General features: G+C 39.0%; 1 protein-coding gene across 2 annotated transcripts in view; it reads right to left on the reverse strand.

Moving 5' to 3' along the window:
• Window positions 1-22325, reverse strand: part of GRIN2B (glutamate ionotropic receptor NMDA type subunit 2B) — a 572475-nt gene that overhangs the window by 252401 nt on the left and 297749 nt on the right. For both annotated transcript variants that reach the window (XM_073000191.2, XM_078376094.1), the window contains 2 exons: window positions 20484-20609; window positions 14780-15009 (listed from right to left, as the gene is read on the reverse strand). In XM_073000191.2, the coding sequence (XP_072856292.1) occupies window positions 14780-15009; window positions 20484-20609 (356 nt within the window). The remainder of the gene's footprint in view (window positions 1-14779; window positions 15010-20483; window positions 20610-22325) is intronic.

Genomic DNA, 22325 nt, shown 5'->3' on the forward strand with positions numbered 1-22325 from the left:
GCTAAGCAACAGGATTTCAGCCCATAAGATGCAAATATTCAAGATTAGTACTCTTATTTTCCAAAAAAAAAGATAAACCAAGCACAGGGACCCAAAGGACTCATCTGAACTCTTCAAATAGGCAATGCTTGATTTAAAAAGCTAAATATAATTTCATTTTGTTTGTATAGTTAGTGCCATGAACAACATCTAAATACAGCCAAACTGGCAACACTGTGATGAGGGCAGAAACAAATGTTGTGATGGTTTTAAATATATAATTCCTCAAAAGACACCCAGAGCGACAATCCTGTAACCACCCAGATGCAAGTTCAATTAATGGTAACTCAGTGGGACAAATAATAAATCAACAAGACTTTTGCCTATTTAAAACATGTACTGATTGCACTGTAAACATTTCATAGGCATTGAGTAATCATTATTATGATGAAATTGTCAATGTTATAATCTTGCAATCAGATTAGAAATTTAGAATTTGGTTTACTTCAGCCACTTTTTTATCAGCCCTGAGAAGAAACAGATTGTTAGTAGGCATTAACAATGAAGGATTTCATATTCATAAAGCTCTATGTAAACACTTGTGAGCTTTTCTAAAGTAAGTTAATCAAAAAAACATTCAGGAGATTCTTAATTTATCTGGCAGATTTATCAGCTGATCTTTAGTATTCGCCATTTAAACTGTTTGCATGCACATTTGCGCTGTATGGCTCATCAAGGAACAAGATGCAGAACTGGCATCTGTTTGTTACAAAGGGAAGACAGAGAGTATCACATTCGTGGATGTGTTTTTAACTTGTTTTAAGACACACATGCATGTATGTGTTATGAGCCATTAAGTTGGAATCAACTTAGAGCAACCCAAATAGAGTTTTCAAGGTAAGTGAGATAGATATTTAAGGAACAATTTTACCAGTTTCACCACCCTTAGTCTATCATTATATATATTACACCACATTGGGTATCTTTTTAAATCTCTGCATACACCTGATATAGTCAACAGTGTAATCATATTCTTGCTTCTCAAGAGGACACACCCCTCTGTGAAGGGGTATCAATAGACCTCTGTTTGAAGGCATCCTGTATTTGAACAACTGCCCAATCTCAGTCCAGTTTAAACAGTAAGGGATGTAGTTGGCCAAACAAGGACCCTGAAAAGGCAACAAAAACCTAGACAGCTGACTGAGCAGAAACACATGTCATTTGGTTACACTTTTCCCCACTTTGGTGAGTTGCAATGAATTTTTATTATATTATAGTAATCAGTTCTCGATTTTAGTGGTGTACAAAATGGCTATCAATTTATATCTACGGATGATGATAGGCATCCTTCAGTCTCGAGAGACTATGGTAATATGCTCTGTATGGAGGACTTGGAACAGCATCTAGCGTGGCTGAGAAGGCCAATTTGCAAGTGACAATATCTATTATACATCTATAAATTAGCATATACATTTTAATGCAGATTGATATCCTGTTTTGGCCTCTGTTTGGCAATGCATTAACAAGCACCATCAAGATCGGCACTACCGTATATGCCGGCATACAAGACGACTTCTGGGGCCCAAAAAACATGCCTCCAAGTGGGGGATCGTCTTGTACGCTGGGTGCACTGAATGATGCAGGGGAGGAAGGCAGGCGGGCAGGCAGGCAGATGGAGGAAGGGAAGCGGCGTGCGCACGCGCTCGCCCACCACCACCGCTTGCCCTCTTCCTCCTCCTGCCGCTGCCCCCCCCCAGCCTCTTCCTCACCCTCCTCCCTGCTGGCCATGAATTTCCGGCCCCGCATTTTGGGGGGTCGTCTTATACGGCTGGTTGCCTTGTACAGTGGCATATACGGTAATTCTTCTGATCTTGTTCCTGTTTTGTTGTGGTGTCCCTGGTATCTGCATACAGGCAGGAATTCAACTCCAACCTCTGTCTCCATAGCTTTACACCACTGAGCTATCCAGCAGTTCTTTCAAACTTTCTCTGACTGGCAGGTGAGGGAGGAAGGTACATACATTGTCTGGGGAACAGAAAAGGGAGGCCATAAAAGTCCAAGAAAGGACTCTTCTGGCCTAGATTGTCAGAATAATTTTATTTTCCTTAGTGCATGGGTCACTTTAAGAAACCACTTGCGTCTTCCAGAGAAGACCTAATCTGCTCTCTGAAAAGCCCTAGCAACAGTAGCAACATTTTTGTAACATTTTTTGATTGAAAAACAACTGTTTTAGACATGTTAGCAGCAGACATGATAGGTGCCTTGTTCCTGCCTTATGATAGCATTGTTACATATCAGTTTATAATGTGTTTAGTCCTTATTTTAGTAGAGTACTTTCAGTAGTTCCACACGGTTACTCAGAAGTATATCCAAGCATGTTCAGTGAACTTTATTCCTCACTAACTGACACTAACTGGGATTGGAGCTTTAAGATTCAAAAAAGAGTGAGAATTTTATTTGCATTCTTTTTAAGAGAGCGTTCCACAATCTATAATTTTTTTCTGTAAAATCAGCAGAAATAATTTCAATTGTTAAAAAAGGCAAATGCAGGGAAAAGGCAAAATTCACAAACTGATCCTTCAGGCAAAAGCCTTTGAGCACATGCGGCTCTTAAAGATCTGACCTTAAAATTCTGTGCCATGGTGGTACAGAATCAAGGCTGCCACCTCTTTGTTTCTCACACGGCCCTCATCTTAAACATCTATAGGGTGGACACATCTCCATAGGAACACCTGCAGCTATCGAATTTAGTGGAGCACATTCATTTGGTCCATTTTTTACCACAGTGTTCCAAAACTGTGTCCAGTTCTTCATAAATTGGGTAGAAAATAAATGAGATTTAAAATATTGATTATGGAGAAATTAAAACTTAGAAATTCACCCATTTCTCCCTTAACACCATTGCCTCTGAGAAAAGTTTGCTTCTTATTTGATCTGGCCCTCATTTCTTTCTTCTGCATCTTCATTGTCATAGAAATTTAGGATGTGACTGCACTGGCTCTTTTGGTGCAGGAGTCTGTGGTGTAAATAGGGTCACTTGAGGTCAGAAGGCAGAAACAACATGCCATTTGATGCGATCCTCACATCCAAATGACATAACAACCCCAAATGACTATTTACAGTACTGTGAAGTTACTAAATAAGCCACTTCTAGATATTAGCAAATTGATTGATTGATTGATTGATTGATTGATTGATTGATTGATTGATTGATTGATTGATTGATTGATTGATTGATTGATTGATTGATTGATTGATTGATTGATTGATTGATTGATTGATTGATTGATTGACGCCTCTGCTGGACCATTGCTGGTAAGCTCAATTACTTAGATTACATTTTTACAAATATTTTCTTTGTTTTTTAAGTGAAGCCAATTGAGAAAATGCCCACAGCTATAATTTTGATCAGCACTTCACACAAATGCAAAGAAAAATATTTTAAAAAAAAATAATCTAAATGATTCAGTGCATCAGTGATGGTCTAGATCAGTGGTTCTTAACCTTTGTTACTCAGATGCTTTTGAACTGCAACTCCCAGAAACCCCAGCCAGCACAGTTGGTGGTGAAGGCTTCTGGGAGTTGCAGTCCAAAACTCCTGAGTAACCCAAGGTTAAGAACCAGTGGTCTAGATGAGGTAACAACAACAAAAGGGAATTATTTCAGTCCCCCTTCCCCTCTGCAGAGGAACAGAGGAAGTGTTTAATTTGCCAATCTGTTGAAGGAGCTCACTTATCAAATCACTTCATGGTACAGGAAATTGACACTGGAAGGCATTTTAGCAGTTTTGACAGCTGGAAGGTTTGATTTTGGTCCGTTTTCAGCAAGCACACATGTTGCGAATGGACCAAATTAGAGTGGATGAACTTGCACCAAAAAAAAGTAGAAGCCCCTACAGGGGCTCAAAAAAGTGGAGATAGGGGTACTCTAGGGGCAAACTGGTTGACTCTAGCAATTACATCATGTGATTGCTGGGAAAAAAGGACAAACCAATCTGCCTGAACAATGCAACAAACAGCAGGGTAAATGCCTGTCCAATCAAGCTTTACTGTTGTCACTACAGTTGACACCTTTTTTTCTAACAGAACTGCTATGCCTTTAATAGGACACAAAGAAATTCAGTGTTCAAGACATCGCCCACCCCCCACAAGCACATTTCTGTACAGTAAAATATAGCACCTATCGTTCTCTGCTTATCACAGGGCTCTGAAAGGCAAAAGAACTTTTAAAAGGATGAAATTCCATTTAAATCTAACTCCAGTTCTTATTTTAGTTTCATATGCCTTAGTTCATCTTCCATTTTGGGGATCTCAAATGCAATTTGTTGTAAGCTATTTCAAGCTGTTGGGCAGCAAGGAAGGAATCCAGTGTTCTTCTGGCAACTGAGATCCAAAGAACATCTGGTAGCAGCCCTCTTTATATGCAAGTCTATGTGAGAAAGATACAGTGTTCCAAATGTTGTTATATATAATTCATACAGTCTAAGATGTATTGAATTTCCAGAGTTATTGAACTGTTCAGTGGATTGCATTGCTCAGTGAACCAAAGGCCACTGTGTGGCTCTCCCCAGAGATGGAAAAAATCCAGTTATGCTTTAACCTGTTGCCTCTTTTAACTAGTTTTAGCAAAACTGTTCATTTTGCTTTAAATGATGAAAATATCAAAGATTATATAATGCCTTGTATTTACACTGAAGCATGTTCTAATATGTAAAAAGGCAGATCAATTTCAAGAAACATTTTCTGAAATTCACTGCTGAATTATTTTGTAGCAGTTCTACATTGCCACCAGGTAGTTTATACTGTATTTATCTCAGGATTAACACAAGGCACTGCTCAATTTAAGACACAAAAAAAAACCACACACACACACAATAAAGGCAGATATTGTGCAGTCTGATTCTTAACTTTCTATTGTATGCTCCCTAATCTCAGGGGGAAAAACAACATGTATCAATAAGTTTCAAAGTATTACTACACTTCAAACAACAACAAAGGCCACTGTCACAACAGTGAAATGTCCCCATTTTTCTCACCTCTTTTACTCCCTGAGCAGTCACATGATATATATACTGGGGTGTCCATTCTTACAGTATGTGTTTTTTAATTACCACAACATTTCTCAACATTTGATGTGACCAGCTACATTGCAGTACCGGAATATTTCCTTCAGGGTTGTTTGTATCCCTGGGGCCACTTTTTTCCTTTTTTTTTTTTTTTAATATTTGTTACATAAATGTTTTGGCAACATTTCCTTGATGGGTATGAGTTTCTCTGCTGCCTTTGTGCCTTGTGAAGCAGAGAAACTCGTAGTTGGGCTTTGATCTCATTGCCGCTCTACCACAAGGTCCCTCAGAGGAAACGATAAAAGGGCTCAGGGGAAGGACCACCACCTGATGGAAGGATCCACAAATAGGTAAAGGGCAGTGGCCAATGACATAAGTTTTCAACACATTGACATTCCACTCACTAAAAAGGTTTTTTAAAAAGTTAAAGGGACATACAGGCAAAATGACATCACTGGCGGAAGCAACACAAGGCAGCTTGGCAGAAAAAGTATCAGTACAGCCGTGCACACAGGATGCTGCTGTTAAGACTGTTGCATGATAAATCCTCCACACACAGTAGAAGCCTCCCAGCAGGCAGGATTTCATGGAGAGATAGTACGGAGGCAGACCAAATGATTCAATAATGGCCATGAATCAGCTGACCAAAAATATTGAAATCAATGAGGAAAAACTGGTAAACATTTTACTGGTGTGACCACAGTCAAATACTGCACACACACACAAAAAGTATTTCAGTGTATTGTAGAGTGCACAGTGTCTATGTGAATGTAAATATTGGCTTTTTAAGGAAAACCTGTTCTGTCTCTGTTCAGGTAAGTCATCTGCATGTCCTTAGAAAGGGACATATAAAGGCTTCTTGTGTCCATGAGATTCATCAACTACTTGGTAACAGGTAAACAAATAATAGAGTTCTGGGTTGGGGATGATAGTGGATCTCAGCAGCAGCTGAGGATTCTAGAAAGGAAGGGTGCAGGGTAAGAGGTGGCATGGGAGAACTCTTTACAGAGAACAAATCTTCATGCTTCTCTGTTGTAGCTAAGGGGTACTCCATCCAGCTAGTGACAGTCTACCAAGCCAAAGAACAAGGAATCTATGCCTTGGGAGTAGTCGTGTTGGGGAGCCAAGGCTCACAAGGCAGCAGTTGTGCCTTTTCCCCCCTCATAGTCACTGTCTGCCTGACTGCACATCATGGCCCCTTCTGAATAAGGCCAAAATCCTCACAGCCAGGAACTATTCACAGAACCAGCCAAGAAGCGGCCATACTATGAAGGTGGGTAAGCAGTGACTAGAACATAGTAGCCAGTTCAGGAGATGGTGAGTAGGTAGTGATGGCAGCTTCATCGCTGCCCCCTACACTATGCTGCCTCACGCTGGTTAATGTCTGCATCAACACCCCAGGCCCATATCCCTGCACTGGAAGTTTAAGAAGTGGAAAAAGCATGATCTTATTTAACCTTTTTCCTTTTGACCTTTTAAATTTTTTATAAATATACAACAAAGCAATGTAAAATACATGATGGTAAAACAAGGCATTTTAAACTTATGTCAGTTTAAAAATATACAATGAATATGAAAATAATAAGTTGATAAATATAAAGATACATAAGAATTATGTTTAAAAGAGACACAATCTATATCAAAACTGATGCTTAATACAAGGAAAGGTGTTAGGGAAGCATGCTTTTCCTTAGAAGAACCTGGGAGGAGGATGGGAATTATAAGTATCTATGGGTATTTGCAAAATATATTGAGAGGGACCATATGGAAAAGAAGGAGTCATAAACTTGAGGATTTCTTGGCTTTTTAATTTATTGTACATATTAATTTTTCAGTGCTATAGTCCAGGGCTGTCCTCTCAATTTTTTTAGTGACACTTTTTTGCCATTCTTCCATCAGAGAGCTATTTCTAAACATGATGCCAAGTACATAATCAACTATTTATGCTTAAATGACTATTATCCTCCCCCACCCTCCCCACACAAAAAGAGAGATAAAAAACCAAGAGAAGGGCTGAGATGGACATGTCTTCAGTGATTTCCCCCCCTCTGCTTAAGGACTTCTGCACAGAACTGGGAAATCAGCAAGCAAATCCACCACATTTTTAAGAAAGAGCCAGGCATGCTACAACCTCCCCAACATTTTGCTTCTAAATTTTTAGTGTACTGATGTAACTAATTCTAAGGGGGTTAAATACTGAAAAACCAATGGAAAGTTATGCTTTCTGATGGCTAAAGAGACAGAAACCTGGGAGGTACTTTTTCTTTTCTTTTCTTTTTTGAACACCCAGGCTGAAAAGCTGAGATCTTTTTCATTTGAAAAGCTGAGGTGTTTTTCCCGCATTTGAAAAGCTGAGATTTTTTTCTCAGACCAATTTTGCACCCAAAGTGCTTTTTATATATGGCATTGATTAATAAAGATATATCTTAGAGGTTAGCTGTTTGCCCTCTTCTTTCATTTGTATACTAAGATTTTCAAAAGGCGATAGAGGGCAACCTATTTGGTCTTTGACTACAGGTTGTTAAGCTAGGTGAATAGCCTGATATATTTGCATCCAAGAGACTGGTCCTGAGTCTACTTGTGTCTGAATTTGCAATTCTGATTTTTTTCCCATCTCAACTTGGGTTGCTGAATCTCAGGATGCTGGCCAGATTTCCAGGAAATTTGTAAGCTTTTTCCAGGTGTCCAGGCAGAGAAACATTCCATAGAGTGAGCAGTGCTGGAAGAGGAAAAGATCTGATTTTGGTGCACAACGGAGCTTTAAAGCAAGAACAGATCAATCTTCAGAATTGCAAGGGAGGGCCATATTCCCTAGGGTTTCAGGCAGGATTCTTTCCTAGCCTTACCTAGAGATGCCAAGGGTTCAATTTCTGCATGTAGACCATGTACTCTACCTCCACCATTGAGCCACAGATCACCTCCTTACATTCTTGGGATACAATATACTCAACCATGTTTGTGATGCTGAGTTATGATTCTTGCCTCATTTCACTGACAAGACCTTCATTTTTAACATCTCCATGGCAAGCAGGTACAACATGGTGTATTCCATGCCAAGAAGTGCTGCATTTGTTACATTTGGTTGGTGCCCGGGAATGAGAATTTCATTTGGTTCATTTTTTGTAAGAACAGACCCAAACTATCAAATTTCTTCCTAATGGCATAAAATGAATTTAAAATTTTAAAACATGACTGTAGAATAAAGTGAAATGGACAGATTTGTCTCTCCACACACTCGGACCTATTGACTGTAAATATTAAACATCATAAGCTCAAAACAAACCCTAATCCCTCCATTTGCTTTCTACTCACTGTGAACTGTTTGACTAATACTGATACAGTGGTGTTCTGAGACATGACACAAAGAAAGCAACCAGATGATTCTAGTAGTGGCTACACTGACTTGCAAATGTACTAAGATGAGAAATGGTTTGGGGTTAGGCACAATAAGCATGCAGTTCTGAGATTAAATGTGCTAAAAATAGCAGGCTAACCACTCTTGCAAAATGGTCAGAACCTCAGCAATGACTTAACTGGTAGATAACTCTACCATTATATGTAGTATTCACCATGAAGAGCACACGAAAGGGCATTGTTTGTCTGGTCCCTTTCTACCATCCATGGGATCTCTTCTTTTCTAATTCAGGGCTACACACCTTTTCTGGTGGTACCAAATCTTTGAGGAGAGCTGCCTCTCACCACTAAGTTATTACACAGTCTTTGCACTGCCCTTGTTGCTACACTACATCACTGGTTCTTAACCTTGGGTTACTCAGGAGTTTTGGACTGCAACTCCCAGAAGCCTTCACCACCAGCTGTCCTGACTGGGTTTTCTGGGAGTTGCAGTTCAAAAGCATCCGAGTAACAAAGGTTAAGAACCACTGCACTACATGATCTCTTGAACACCAGAATGGAATTCCAGAAGCATGGAAGAGTTTGATACTAGGCCTAAGAACTAGCTCTGTATAAGCGACAGAAACTACAGAATAACCAACAGGAATAGCAATGCAATCCAGCTTCAGTCATTCACTTAAGAAAGAAACAGACAAAATGGTCAACTTTGCAATCAGAAACCACCATTAAGAGTAAATGATATCTGTTTATCAACATTGTGCCACAGCTTCACAAGTTGCAAATTATCTTCCTTTTGTTTGGTGTTTGTCTTTAGATGGAAACATTGGGATCTGTTTGCACATTGGCTTGCAAACGTTGTAATTTTAAAGAATGCAAGGGACAAAAGGAAACTACTAACAAAGACCTTTCCAAAATGGCATTCCTAAAATCATGAACTGGCTATTCCACTCCATCTCATCACAAGCATAACAGAGCCTAGTGATCAATTTATTCAACCCACTTATTCCAGCGAACCTTAAAAAAAAAAAAAAAAAAAGACTGGAAGTCAGCATATCTATACTTTCCATGTTGTTAGGCCTTAACTTCTTAAGGGGGAGGGGGCACAGTTGTACTTCCATTAATTTTACAGAGTTCCATTACACGTTTTTAGCACCATTAATCCCTGCAGCATTAAGGAATAGAGAGGATCCTGTGAGGAATGAGTCAAAGCTAGAGTACATCACAGTCACACCCGTGTGTTAAGCTGCTCCACTCTGAGCTGAGATTTAAGGGGAGACCCAAAAAAGGCAGAAATATTTTACACACTGATGTCTTTTAAAAATTCATCACTGTAGACAGAGTCAGCCAATTTTTCCCCAACAAAGCAGCTTTTATCAGAGAGCACAAGAAAATTAAAATCTTAAAGGGCCACATCTTTGTGATAAAGCTTGTGTTGCAACTCCTTGTCCTGGTACAAGTGCCATCTGCAAATATCAATAAATCGCATTAATTTTATTTTTCCTATTTTTATATGTGGTAGAAATATCCACCCATAAAAGAATATGCTGTAGGCTGCATAATCCAACTGCTGTGGTAAGAAGTCTAAGAACTACAAGACAAATAACATGAAATAAGATTATTATCTTGTTCTGTATTGCTCCAAATATTAAACTGAACCTGAGAAATTGCATATGTTGCTGGAACCTCAACCCTGAAATATTTACTTAAAAGCAAGGACAAATAATTTGAAAGGAGCTTACTTTTTCAGAAAGTAGAATCACAGCCTATAACTCAGTCCCTCTGAACATGTATTTATCTTTAAGTAAAATCCTACTGATTTTCACACTAGGTTGTTCAACTGCTTACAGGTAAGGATGTGTTTTGCTAGATTATGCTTTCTATCTTGAGGCCTAGTTGAATAATAAGATTTCACATGCCATATGATTTAAGATTAAAAATTTGAAAAGAACAATGTTTAAAACCAATAGCATGGACAAATCAACTTTATTCCTGAAAGCAGTTGATAGAAAGAAAGTGAAGAGAAACCTGGATATTCTGTTGTGAGAAATAATTTTTATTGCAGTATTTTAATGTCTTTTTTCATTGTTAATAGTGGATAGGTATTGATCCCTCTTCTCTAACTCTGAAAAAGAAATCACTTCCAGTATTGTGCACAAACCCCCAAAGACAGAACTTAAACCTAGGGATTTGTCCTGCTTATAGTGGTAGTAGAGAGGAGGAATGAATGTCTGGGAAACAATTAATTGTAGGGGAAATTAATTTGGGGAAAAAAATCTCTCTGAGAAATTAACTTGTGAAAAGAGAAGGTACACTCAATAGAACATACTAGGTACAGTATTAAAATATGAGAAGATCTCCATTTGGTGACTACAGAAGATCTACTTTTACACTGTCCTGAATTCTGTCTTTACACAGTCAGTGGCAAGCAGCCAGGTACCTCTGAAAGCTCAAAACCAGGACACAAAGATCAGATAGTTATCATGTGTTGTTTAACTCTAGAATTATTTGGTATCCAGAGGTATACTGACCATGAAGACTGATGTTCCTCTTTACTACAATGAATTATAGTTTTTCTGTTTTTAGTTCCTATGAATTTTAAAACAAACAAAAAACAAACAAACAAACAAGCCCACAACCATCACCATATCTCCTGGCAGTAAATTCCACATGTCAATGATAGGTTAGGATAGGCAACCTCCAGATATCCAGGGCCCAGAAACACCCATCCCCAAAACTTTGAAGTGCCATACCTGCACCTGCTCGTCTCTCTCTCTCTCTCTCTCTCTCTCTCTCTCTCTCTCTCTCACACACACACACACACACACACACACACACCTTTTTCCTTTTTTTTTTTTACAAATGGTATGTTTCCTCCCTACTGAACTGCTTTGTACCCTATAGCGACCAAAGGTATTTTTAAAATAGATTTTTAAAAGTGAGAGCATGAGGGCCCCAGGAGTTCTGAGGGCCCTCAAACTTGTTAAAATTTCCCCTGAGCCCTGAGGTGAGAAAGGGTTTGTTGGGGGGGGGGTTGAGCCCAAAAAGTGTGGCATGTGGTGAGAGTGTTGGGAGGACTGGATTTGGTTCCCTGGGAGTCACTTGTGATCTGGAACTCTGTTCTGCATGAAGAATCTGTATCTGCAGTATTTGCTTTGTGAGCCCAGTAGCATTTGCTTTTTCCACTTTCGCTTCCACAAACATGGAAGAATTAGGAGGAGAAAAAATTAAGAGCTTGTGCCAAATGGTAATTATGTAGAAATTTCCATTACTTAAGAATGATAATTTGGAGAAGGGAAAATTACGGGAGATGCATTTGGGCCATGTTTTCAGTTTGTGCTCTCAGTCAGTGTTAAGTCTCAGATTCACTACATAGCAGCAACAAGTGGGGGTGATGGTGATCAAAGGAGTAACACAGGGATCCTGCCTAGACTCTTCTTTTCTTATTCACTCTGTGCAAGTCACTGGCGTGTTCCACCTAATGCAAGCATCTGTTTGCAATACAAGGCAGTCAAAAGCCTCTTGAAACATTGTAAGAATAGCATGAAAAGCCAAAAGCCGTTGCTAGTTTGCTTGTTCATAGTATCCAGTGTTCAGATGTATACTGCATTTGAACATGCTGCATCTGGCCCTGCAAGATTAATTGAGCTAACATGGCTGATAGAAAGGCCATTTTTTGGTTGAGCAGAAATAACAGACTAGTCAGAAGGAATTCTAGATTACATGCAGTCACAACAAGTTGTTCTGGTCATGATTTGACAGGACAGGTGGGGCTGGAAGCATTCATTCTCATTTTGGAGTAGCAGTAGGAGTCCTGGTAAACAGCATTCCTTGGTCTTCTCATTATCGTGAGGTGGCTGATATTGCAGATCATAATGTAACAGGAGAAAAACATCTGGTCACAAACACACACAAACTCCATTTAAACTGTGTGTCCGAGCAACACCCAACATTCCCCTCTAACAGCGTTGACAACACTCAATCCAGTAACACCTGAATAGGGCTTAGGTCAGTGATGGCGAACCTATGGCACGTGTGCCACAGCTGGTACACAGAGCCCTCTCTGTGGGCACACAAGTCGTAAGTCACCATAAAGAAATACTTACCTGTCCTCCAATCCCGGATTTCAGCACTCCCCTCTGCTGGTGCAGTGGTCCAGCGGAGGAGTGCAATGGCGACCATTACCGGTCTAATCCTATGGTGGATTGGAGGACCAGTAAGTATTTATTTGTTAATACCGCCCATAGGAAAAAAGAACAACAACCAAGCATTTAACACTTGCAGTGCAGGAGCAGTTGTTTTTTCTAAACTAAAACCTCAGCATTCGGGTTTTAATTGCAGTATTGGCAGTTTGAAATAAATAAGTTGAATTTGTGTTGCAGTTTGGGCACTCGGGCTCAAAAAGGTTCACCATCACTGACTTAGGTAATGTAGCATCTCCAAAATTAAATATTGCCTTATTCTGGATCAGCTGTGTTATGTACAGCAGAAATCTCAAAGGTATATTTCTGCTCAAAGCAGAAGGTATCAAAAACATGAGAAACTGAGGGGGCAAATCCAAATCTGAGAGTCTGCAGGTCAAAGCACATAGAATGGGCATGTTGATGCCCTTTTCTATTACAAAAAGTAGCTGTGAAGCCTAAGGGGATTATGTCATAGAGAAGTGGAGGTCAAATCCTTTGCCTTACACCACAGTCTCAATCTGAACTATTCTTCTAAACTGCTACTAGGTACAGAGGAGGACAGTTTCATGTTTACACTTAGAATCCTATACATTAAACCCACAGGTTATCCTCTTCCTCCATTGCAAACAACATATTGGGGGGATCTGGATTGGGCTACATCACAGATGCCACAGGTGGTTCACAGACCAAGCAGAGGAAACAACTCACTTCTGATTATGAGAGGAAAACCCTTCCTTCAACTCATTCAGGACACATGCCATTTATGCTGGGATTCAAAGCATTCTCTTCCCTATATCTCATAATATGGCCCAAATCCAAAATAGACACTCAATGACCTTTTAAAAATTGTGTAGGATAGCAGGAATTACAGAAGTGGAACTCCCATACCATCTATAGTTTGGCTTTGGAAATCAGGAAAATATACCTGAAAGGGGCAGAATAGTCCATTATGCTACAGAGCATTGTTTTAGTAAATTGTGCATCTAAGATTTCAAAGAAAAAGAACACAGAAGAAAGAAAGCTCATTGGCCTCAGGCTCTGAATTTATTGGCAATAAATCTATGCCTCTTCAATGTGTTAATTTATTCATCAGCAATCATTGAACCATGATCTGTTAGCATTCATGGTTTGCTCAGTCAAAACTAGGGACAGAATGAGCAATGAAATATGCTGGAAAAGATGCAAATATTAAGAATGCAGGCACAACACCCATCTTGAAAGCATTTAAGGTGGGGCAGGACAGTATCACTGCTCCAGAAAACTAGACATACCTGATTTGGATAAATTATAATATTTAATAATCATGATTCAAAAAAGAATAAAGGCTCAAGAAAGCACAACTGCTCTAACATTGAATTAGATCTTCCAGCAGTACATTCATTAATAGTTACAATGCAGTAGCATGAAAAGCCAATGGTTTGCTATCATCTTTGCAACCCACAACCCAGTGACCTCTGTTTAATGCTGCTAAGCAGTCTGGCCTACCATGAAACATCTTCATGTATAATTTATCTTGTTTGCAAATCTGTTCACACACTAACAACAATTTAGGAAATGAAAGCAAAGGGGGGGGGGGATATTAAGAAAAGGAATGGGAGTTAAGGGCTCCCCCATTGCCCACACATCTTTTTCCATTTCTTAACAGGTATTGTTAACAAAAAATCTAAACTCTCAAATAAAGCAGTGTTCATTTAATGACATTTTTATTTAATCTGTATTTAACAAATATAAATTAAAATGAACCCAAGTTAAGTAATTGAGAGTTCCGAGGTCTGGGAAGGAACTAGTTTGCATGCTTATTGGTGTCCATCTCAACATCCTTGGAAGAGAAGAGGCTCAGTCAGTTGCCTCATTCCGTCCCCACTTACACACATGCACTTACGCACACACAATCTGAGTTTGTTAAAGAGTCTCATCGTGCCACTTGCCATTCTCCTGGTGACTAGAAATACTTCTCAATAGGAAACCAACTTCAGAGGAGAATCACATTACATTTGGAGAAAGCAAGGCATAAATTATCATTAATACATGAGCTCACAGGCTGTAAAACTCACCAAAAGCATACATGTTATTACTAATACAATCAGCCAATAACTGAATTATGGTTGTAACATTTCTAAAGAGACTCAAGAGGTGTCAACTAAAAAGAAAATGCATTTGTGGCAAGAAAATGACACTATCAATTTGTGGCCACATTTACCTTTTTGTCACTCAGTCCAGACACTTGGTCCACGTACTCTTCTTGGATCATGAAGGCAGCCAAATTGGCAGTGTAACTCGCCAGAAAGATGACAGCAAAGAAGGCCCACACAGACACCATGATCTTGCTAGTGGTTCCCTTAGGATTCTGCACTGGCACAGAGTTGTTGAATACCAGACCCCACAGTAGCCAGATTGCTTTGCCAATGGTGAAAGATGGACCACCAGGCTCTGAAATGAACAAAATTAAAACACAAGTAGTAAAAGGACTGGAACAATCATTCTATGCTATGAGTGAACATACACAACCGTCAAACATATACTACATTTCTCTCATATCTGATATGCTATCCAACTGCCAAACCACCAACTGATTACTGAATTAGAACTTTCCCCCATGTCTTCCCATTTAATATTAATTGTGTCTTATAGCACAGTCTATATGCACTTTCAAATTTACGTCCTAGTCAGTATGGGATTTCAGACCAAGGTTAATATCAGCACAGTTAGCTTCTAAAACCAGTACAGTGGGGTCTCGACTTACGAACTTAATCCGTATTGGAAGGCAGTTCTCAGGTCGAAAAGTTCTTAAGTCGAATCTGCATTTCCCATAGGAATGCATTGAAAACCATTTAATCCGTATCTGCTCTTTTCGTCCATAGAAACTAATGGGAAGCTGCTATTCCACCTTCTGCCACTAGAGGGGGATATTTTTTCCTTTTTTCCTTTTAACCTAAGATGACTTAGCATTAAAAAAGGGGGGGGGAAAAGAGTTCGTAACTCGAATCTAAATTCGTAAGTCGAGTCCATATATTCCTATGAGAGCGGTTCGTAAGTCGAAACGTTCGTATGTCGAGCCGTTCGTAAGTCGAGCCCCCACTGTGTTAGATGCAGATTAAGAGATCTTGTTTAGAAACTAACTAGCTTTAGCAGAAATTATATTTATGCTAGCTCAGATATAATGACATAAAGAAGACAGGAAGCACACCACACCTTTACAGAACTTTACAACTTTTTAAAAAAGCAAACATTCAGCAATACAGAGGGTATTGCTAGTGTTCATCCAATGCCTTTTAAGGATTACATGAGTTTTCCTTTGCTTTAGTAATCCCAAAAAGAAAAGTAAAAAGACTAATTTTGTTTAAAGATTTTTTTAAAAAAAAAACACCCTAAATTTTGATAAAGACATAAATAGTATACAAGGGGAAGTACTGGTGCACTTGTTACTGAACATAGCAGTAACATGCAGTCACTATTCATAATCATAGAAGAAAACAAACTTAATTTTCCATCCACAAAATATTGTAGCTGGAGTGAAGGAAAAAGCAATCCTTCTTCAGCAGAACAGTCTTGAAGAGAGATTCCTAGATTCTGAAAACCAAATGAGCGTAAAAGGAGAAATCTCCATTAGAGGTGAGTTTGGATGAAGTAAAATCAGGCATGAATCCTCACTTAGCTATGAGTAATCCTGAAGAAAGCCTTTCTCTCACCCTACTTCAATTTCTAGATTAGAAGCTAAAATTAGACGTATCCAAAATATCCCCTGGCTGGATAACTACATCAATTTACGAATCCACCATTTCTTTACCTGCAGCTAACCGTAAATCTGCAAGGGGAGACCTCCAAAGTGACTAACCCTAGAAGCAGGGGAAGGATTTATTTGCATACCTGCTTATAAAACAGGCAGGAGCATGCAGAGTTGCCTTTCAAGTCCCAGCATACTTAAGCATCCCTTCACAAACATACCGTACCTAGATCTTTCTCATATTAGAGTTTTGAGACACTGAAGAGCACTCCCATGAGTGAACCTCGGATTTCACAATAGCTCTAACCTTGTAACAAATTATGGCATGTGGTACCATACCTATTGTCCTTCTAGTAAATAATCTCCTGCACAAGTAGGGGGAAAGCATGCCCTTCAAATTCTACAAAGTCACTGCTATCTGAACAACAAGAATCATTGTTGCAGCACATTACAATGTGCAGAAAGTTCTTTCACACAGTCTCTCTTTTCCCTTCTGCTTTTACAGAGAACTACCTTGAGCTGGGTTTACAGGCTCTATTAGTTATGCTTATTAATGCAGCCTTATGTGCCACAATCTAGCTGACTTTCAATAAGAATTGAATGAATGTATCTGATGGCAAATCTGGCTCCTACATACGCAATGCAGATGAGATAAGTTATTATGAGAAACATCCATTTTGCATTTCTTGGCTTTTTTGAATATTTAATAGTGAAGCATTTCATCAACATTTATTTTTGCATGCAAATTAATTTGTCTCTGCATTGATGCTTGTAATTTGCATTTTAAAATTTTGTACATGGAAACAAGGAACTTTAAAAGAGAAATAAAAATAGATAAGTAAAATTAAAGACCAGCATCCCATTTAAGTTACTGCACCTAGAACAGCAGTCATGAAAGCAAATATAACTAACAGTCAAAGGGCTAAGCATATGCATGGCATGGGGATGGCACTTCATCACTTGGTTGCATCCACTTCTCCAGCTGCCATCTTCATGTGGTAATGACCAGAAGACTGGCGGCCATAGACTGCAAATGTATTTCACACTACCTCAGATTTGTATGGCTTGCTTTTTATTTTACTAGAATTCTCATGGACCAATGATATTTTAGGAACTTAAAATCAAGACTGCTGAATATGCCCTCACAAACACACTAAGTGCCCTGCCCAATGAGATGAAAGTCCACCTTGCCAAGAATCACATCAGTCTCCAAGATTTGATGATCCACTGGAAGTGGACCAGTGGTCACAAAGTAGTGGAAAAGGAGCCTTATTTGGGTAGTTCCTTACCATGTACGACAAACATCATCCCTGACCCATCCATCTCTGGTTTATCACCCGGCAGAGGTGAGCAAGTTTAGAAAGTCCAAAGGGGCCATTTTTCTATTCTTGGGACACTCTTAGGGTTGTATAGGCCAGGAATAGACAAAAACAGAAAACATTCTCAGTTCTCAAAATTTATGGATGCCTGTTTTGGCTTTTCTCACTGATTATTTCCAGTCCTCTGATGTTCATAAATTGTTACATTAAATTAAATTATTTTGCACTGGAGAAAGACTGTCTACTGAAAGGAAAACTTCTTGAATGGCATGAGGTTTCTAATTCTGTGATGTTTGGTTCTATGATACACATGTGCACAGTCTAGAATTACCTTTAGGACTTTACAGCATTACAGACTTTACATTTACAAATATTACACAGTGGGGTCAGAAGGAGGAAGAGACCTTGATCTGAGGAAGAGCTATAATCAACAGGATAATCAAGTAGGGGGGAAAAGTCATGAATGAACTAAGAATTATTTGATCCTCAAATAAGAATTCTGTCCTAAGTAGAGACAGCCAAAAATGTCAGAAATGCTGAGAACACCATTGTTCCTGTTGCTGTTCTGTGCCATCAAGCTACATCCAACTATCTCCTTTCGAAAATGTGGTATTTTTATGGCACTAGGTAATCCATGATAGCTTTGAGACCTATTTAAAAGATGCACCACCATCTCAACTTCCTAAAGACTTTCTGAAACCACCATTTGACTTCTTTTTCTTTTTTGTTTTGCCAGAAACAGGGGCTGCAAGACAATTGTGTGCTACAGAGCAACTTTGGCAGGTAGCATATGGTACAGGAGCTGCCATTAAGGTCACTTGCTATAGGAATTCTAAAAGATAAAACTCTTCAAGCACCCTTAGAATAAGGAGGTCAGCATCTACTTTCTGTTCACCCATATTTTATGGGATCTCCAAGTAATTATTATTTTTTTAAAACTAACCCCATGCAACACAATGAAGATGATTTTGACAAACTTGAGCCATGTTTCCCAAACCCCATCTTGAAAGTTAAAGAAAAAAGTATATTGTTGAATAATAAAGTAATATGAAAGCAATCTTGAATGTAGCATTTACTGTCGAGAAAACCACACTATTGTTACTCATGGTGACTTTGTGTTATACATGTATCTCAGTCATTTCATACACAGGATCAAGTTCTACCACACAGACCATTTCAAGCTGCTTACTACTCACATCACACCTATACTCACAATGTCTACTTCACTGTGTATATGTAAACAGTCTACATATTAATACCTACATTAACATTTACAACTCTGCATACATCTCCTCAGACATGTGCATTAGCCCTTGTGCACTGTCTACAGCTCATGGATAGCAACTCTCTTTGGCATAACTATATATAAGGCTCTGACTAAATTTCCATTACAGATCTCTTTTCTTCAGGGCTCTGAAACCTGACAGCATAAATCTACTCAGGAAAATTTGGCAAACAGATAAAAAGTTCTGCAGAATTATCTCCATTCAAGCATTTTACCATTGTCAGCCTGTAGGTAAGCCAGAAGGCCCTTAGGTAGGGGGCCATTTCACAGCTTAATGAAGCTTAGGAGACACTACCAGTAACATATCAGCATCCAAGCGATCTGTTCATATAATACATTTCCTGTGTCTGCCTTTGGCCCTCTGCTCATAAATTATTTGGTTAGTGACAGAACTCTGCTCTCCCTGCCTCCAACACTTCCAATTTCTCTCCATTTACCCCCACCAAAGTAATGCCAATGCTTAAATGTTAACTTCAGCTTTCATTGGCACAAAAATACATTTTTAAATTCATGAGTCTTGTGGCATCTAGAAGATTTACAAGTTTTATTCAGCAGAAGCTTTCATCGGCTGTAGCCCACTTCTTCAGAGGGAAAATGCCTCTGTAGAAGTAGGCTACAATGCTCAATACAACATACAGTACTAATCTTCATGGTGCCACAAAGTTCCTTGCTGTTTTCATTGCAACAGACTAACAGAGATTTTTTTTCATTTAATTTAATGTACAATATCTCTCAAACCAATTGAAGTAGAAGGATATGTATGACAGGGATAAGGCTCACCTTAGCTGCTTCGTGTTTTTGGTTCCAGAAACTAGTCTGTTAGCCATTTTAGATTATCTAACTATCTTTTTCCTTTCCTTCATCAATATCTCTCTCACACACACTGTAATCTGGGTATGAATTAATTTCTGAGGGGTTAATGTGCAGAGGTTTTCTATTAGGTACTTTGAGGGAATCAATGAAAGGATATAATTCTATTAAAGTAATTAGGATAATGAGAGACAGATTACTGCAATATTACATTGATAGCATTGTAATATCGCCATCATCATACAACTTTCCAGTTACCCAGCCAAGGAATTCAAGGGAAGCAGAACCAAAGCAGAAAAACTAATCAAGGAGTTGCAAATAATCTTTCTAGAAATTAGAGCTAAAATTCATATGCATGACAAATTTTGCAAAATGTTGCATATTTGCTGAGTACTAATTCAAAAGTGAGCACTTCTCCAAATGAATTAATATTTCAGCTTGACAGTAGCACATTTACTTTGGAGATGTTCCAAGAAAACATGCATAGAATTGGGCTGCTAGTTTCAGGTCAATGAGAAATGAAATTCTCTGTATTATGAGCAGGCAATTATTCTATCATCCAAAGAGATTCATTCAGATTCTTTACAATTCATACCATTTTAAACCATTTTATTCATCTTCTTCATTCCTTGTCTACTCAGAGCATATACTAATATGTAAATGGTTGGCATGTCTCCATGAGGAAAATAAACATATCACTGCCAGAACAACCAAGACAGACACAGAAAAACCTTATGACAGTACTGTAAAAGGTGTATTTCTTTACCTCTGCCATCTGCAAGACACCGATTGTATCCCACAGGGCTGAAGTACTCAAAGACAAAGACAGCCACCGCAGATATGATAAGCAGCATAACAAACATCATCACCCACACATCAGCACTGAATGGTTCTGGAAAGGAGAAGACATAATTATTTCACAGGAATTTTTCCAACCTCAACCCAAGTGCAAACCACCTGTGAGGCATGGACAGCTCACTTTGCCTCTTGAAATGAAAGCCAGAATAAGTAGACCAGGAAAGCCTAGTCTAGAGGCACATACTGCTTCAACCTATAGAATAGCTGGACTCTGTGACCTGAGCACATTGGGTGAGTTGCGTCTCTATGCTTTGAACTTTCTCGCTGTTCTAAAATTTTTCTGATATTGTTTTCAGCATTGCAGTGGAGCCAGATATGGCCACTAAAGACATGTTTTAAGGTAACATAGTAGTCCTATAAACCATTCAAAACAGGTCTCATTAGCATCCTGAGTGGCAGATGGTGTACCACCAGATACTTGAATGTTCTTCACATTTACAACCCACTACTCTTTCACTGAAGTCAAGGTAGCATACATGAGTGTCAGTTTCCTTACAGAAACACAACTTTATGCTCATAATAGTTCTGTGAGGTAGGGTAAAAGAGAGCAACTGGTTCAGGGTCATGTTTCAGGGATGTGAATTAATCTCTTTCTGCCTGAAACAGGCTAACTACTACACTGCCCTTTCTAAATAGCTCATTATGGCATGCAGTTGGTCCTAATACAGTGGGTCTTATTCTATCTACTGCACAATAAATGCACACACAACACACACACGTGTGTGTCTGCATGCCTTGTATGTGTGTGTGTGTACAGTATGTCTACATCTTGGATGTCGCTAAGGAGCTACTAGTACATCACTTCCTGATATTGTAGAATTTTACTAGTATTTCCAATTTATTCTAAGTCTCCATGGGTTTTGTGAGAAGATCTGGAAACCCATTCTAGGCTTTTGAGACTCTTACTTCACCACCTTTAGCTCCTACAATTTCAGCTGGCATTTCTTATGTGTTATGAAGTATGTCTTCATTATCGTGAGAACTGGAAATTTGCTTTTGTAAAGATGAAGACTAAAATTTATGGGAGGCTGAGATCAGCATCTAGCACCATGTATATTGCTCTTCTTCTGCCTTTCTAGGAAATGGCAGTAGAAAGCATCCTTCTGAAGAGATAATATTAGACATGATGGCTGACTGAATCAAGGGGTTGTTACCTTTTTATTTTGATTTTTAGTAACTCCAGAATTATGCACAGCTGATGAAGCCTTTTACAAATTATAAAAACAGACATTTGACTCCAGAGGGAAGGTAAGTGTACTTGTGGAAAGGGAATCTACAATTTCTGGTAACAAACTGCCTTTATTCTAAAGGATTATTCAGAAAGCTACAGCAGATTGAAGACATGGGGGTGATGCTACAGGGACTACCATTCTTCTCTTTCATCTATAGAGATTCTGATGGTTCCATTTTGTCCCCCATGCTGGTTAACATCTAAACCAAAGTACTGCCAGAGGGTATCCACAAATGTCTGGTGTAGTGCACCAGTAAATGAATGACACAACCACCTCTAACTTTGTTTTGCATCTGATTCTAGTGAGGAAGCAAAGTTTCTGAATTGAGTTGAGGTCTAGGCTGGACATGGGTCAGAACACTGGAATTTAATCTAAAAGTGCTGCTGGTCAGTAGGAAAGCTAATTCAGGATCGTTGTAGCTTGTTTTGAACTAGATGGCACTCCCTCCTAAGCAATAGCATACTAGAGCCTAGAGATGTGGGATTAGAGAACCAGGAATTTTCAGTTAGCAAGGTGTG

Source organism: Pogona vitticeps, chromosome 5 (genome assembly GCF_051106095.1).
Source record: "Pogona vitticeps strain Pit_001003342236 chromosome 5, PviZW2.1, whole genome shotgun sequence".
Lineage (NCBI taxonomy): Eukaryota > Metazoa > Chordata > Lepidosauria > Squamata > Agamidae > Pogona > Pogona vitticeps.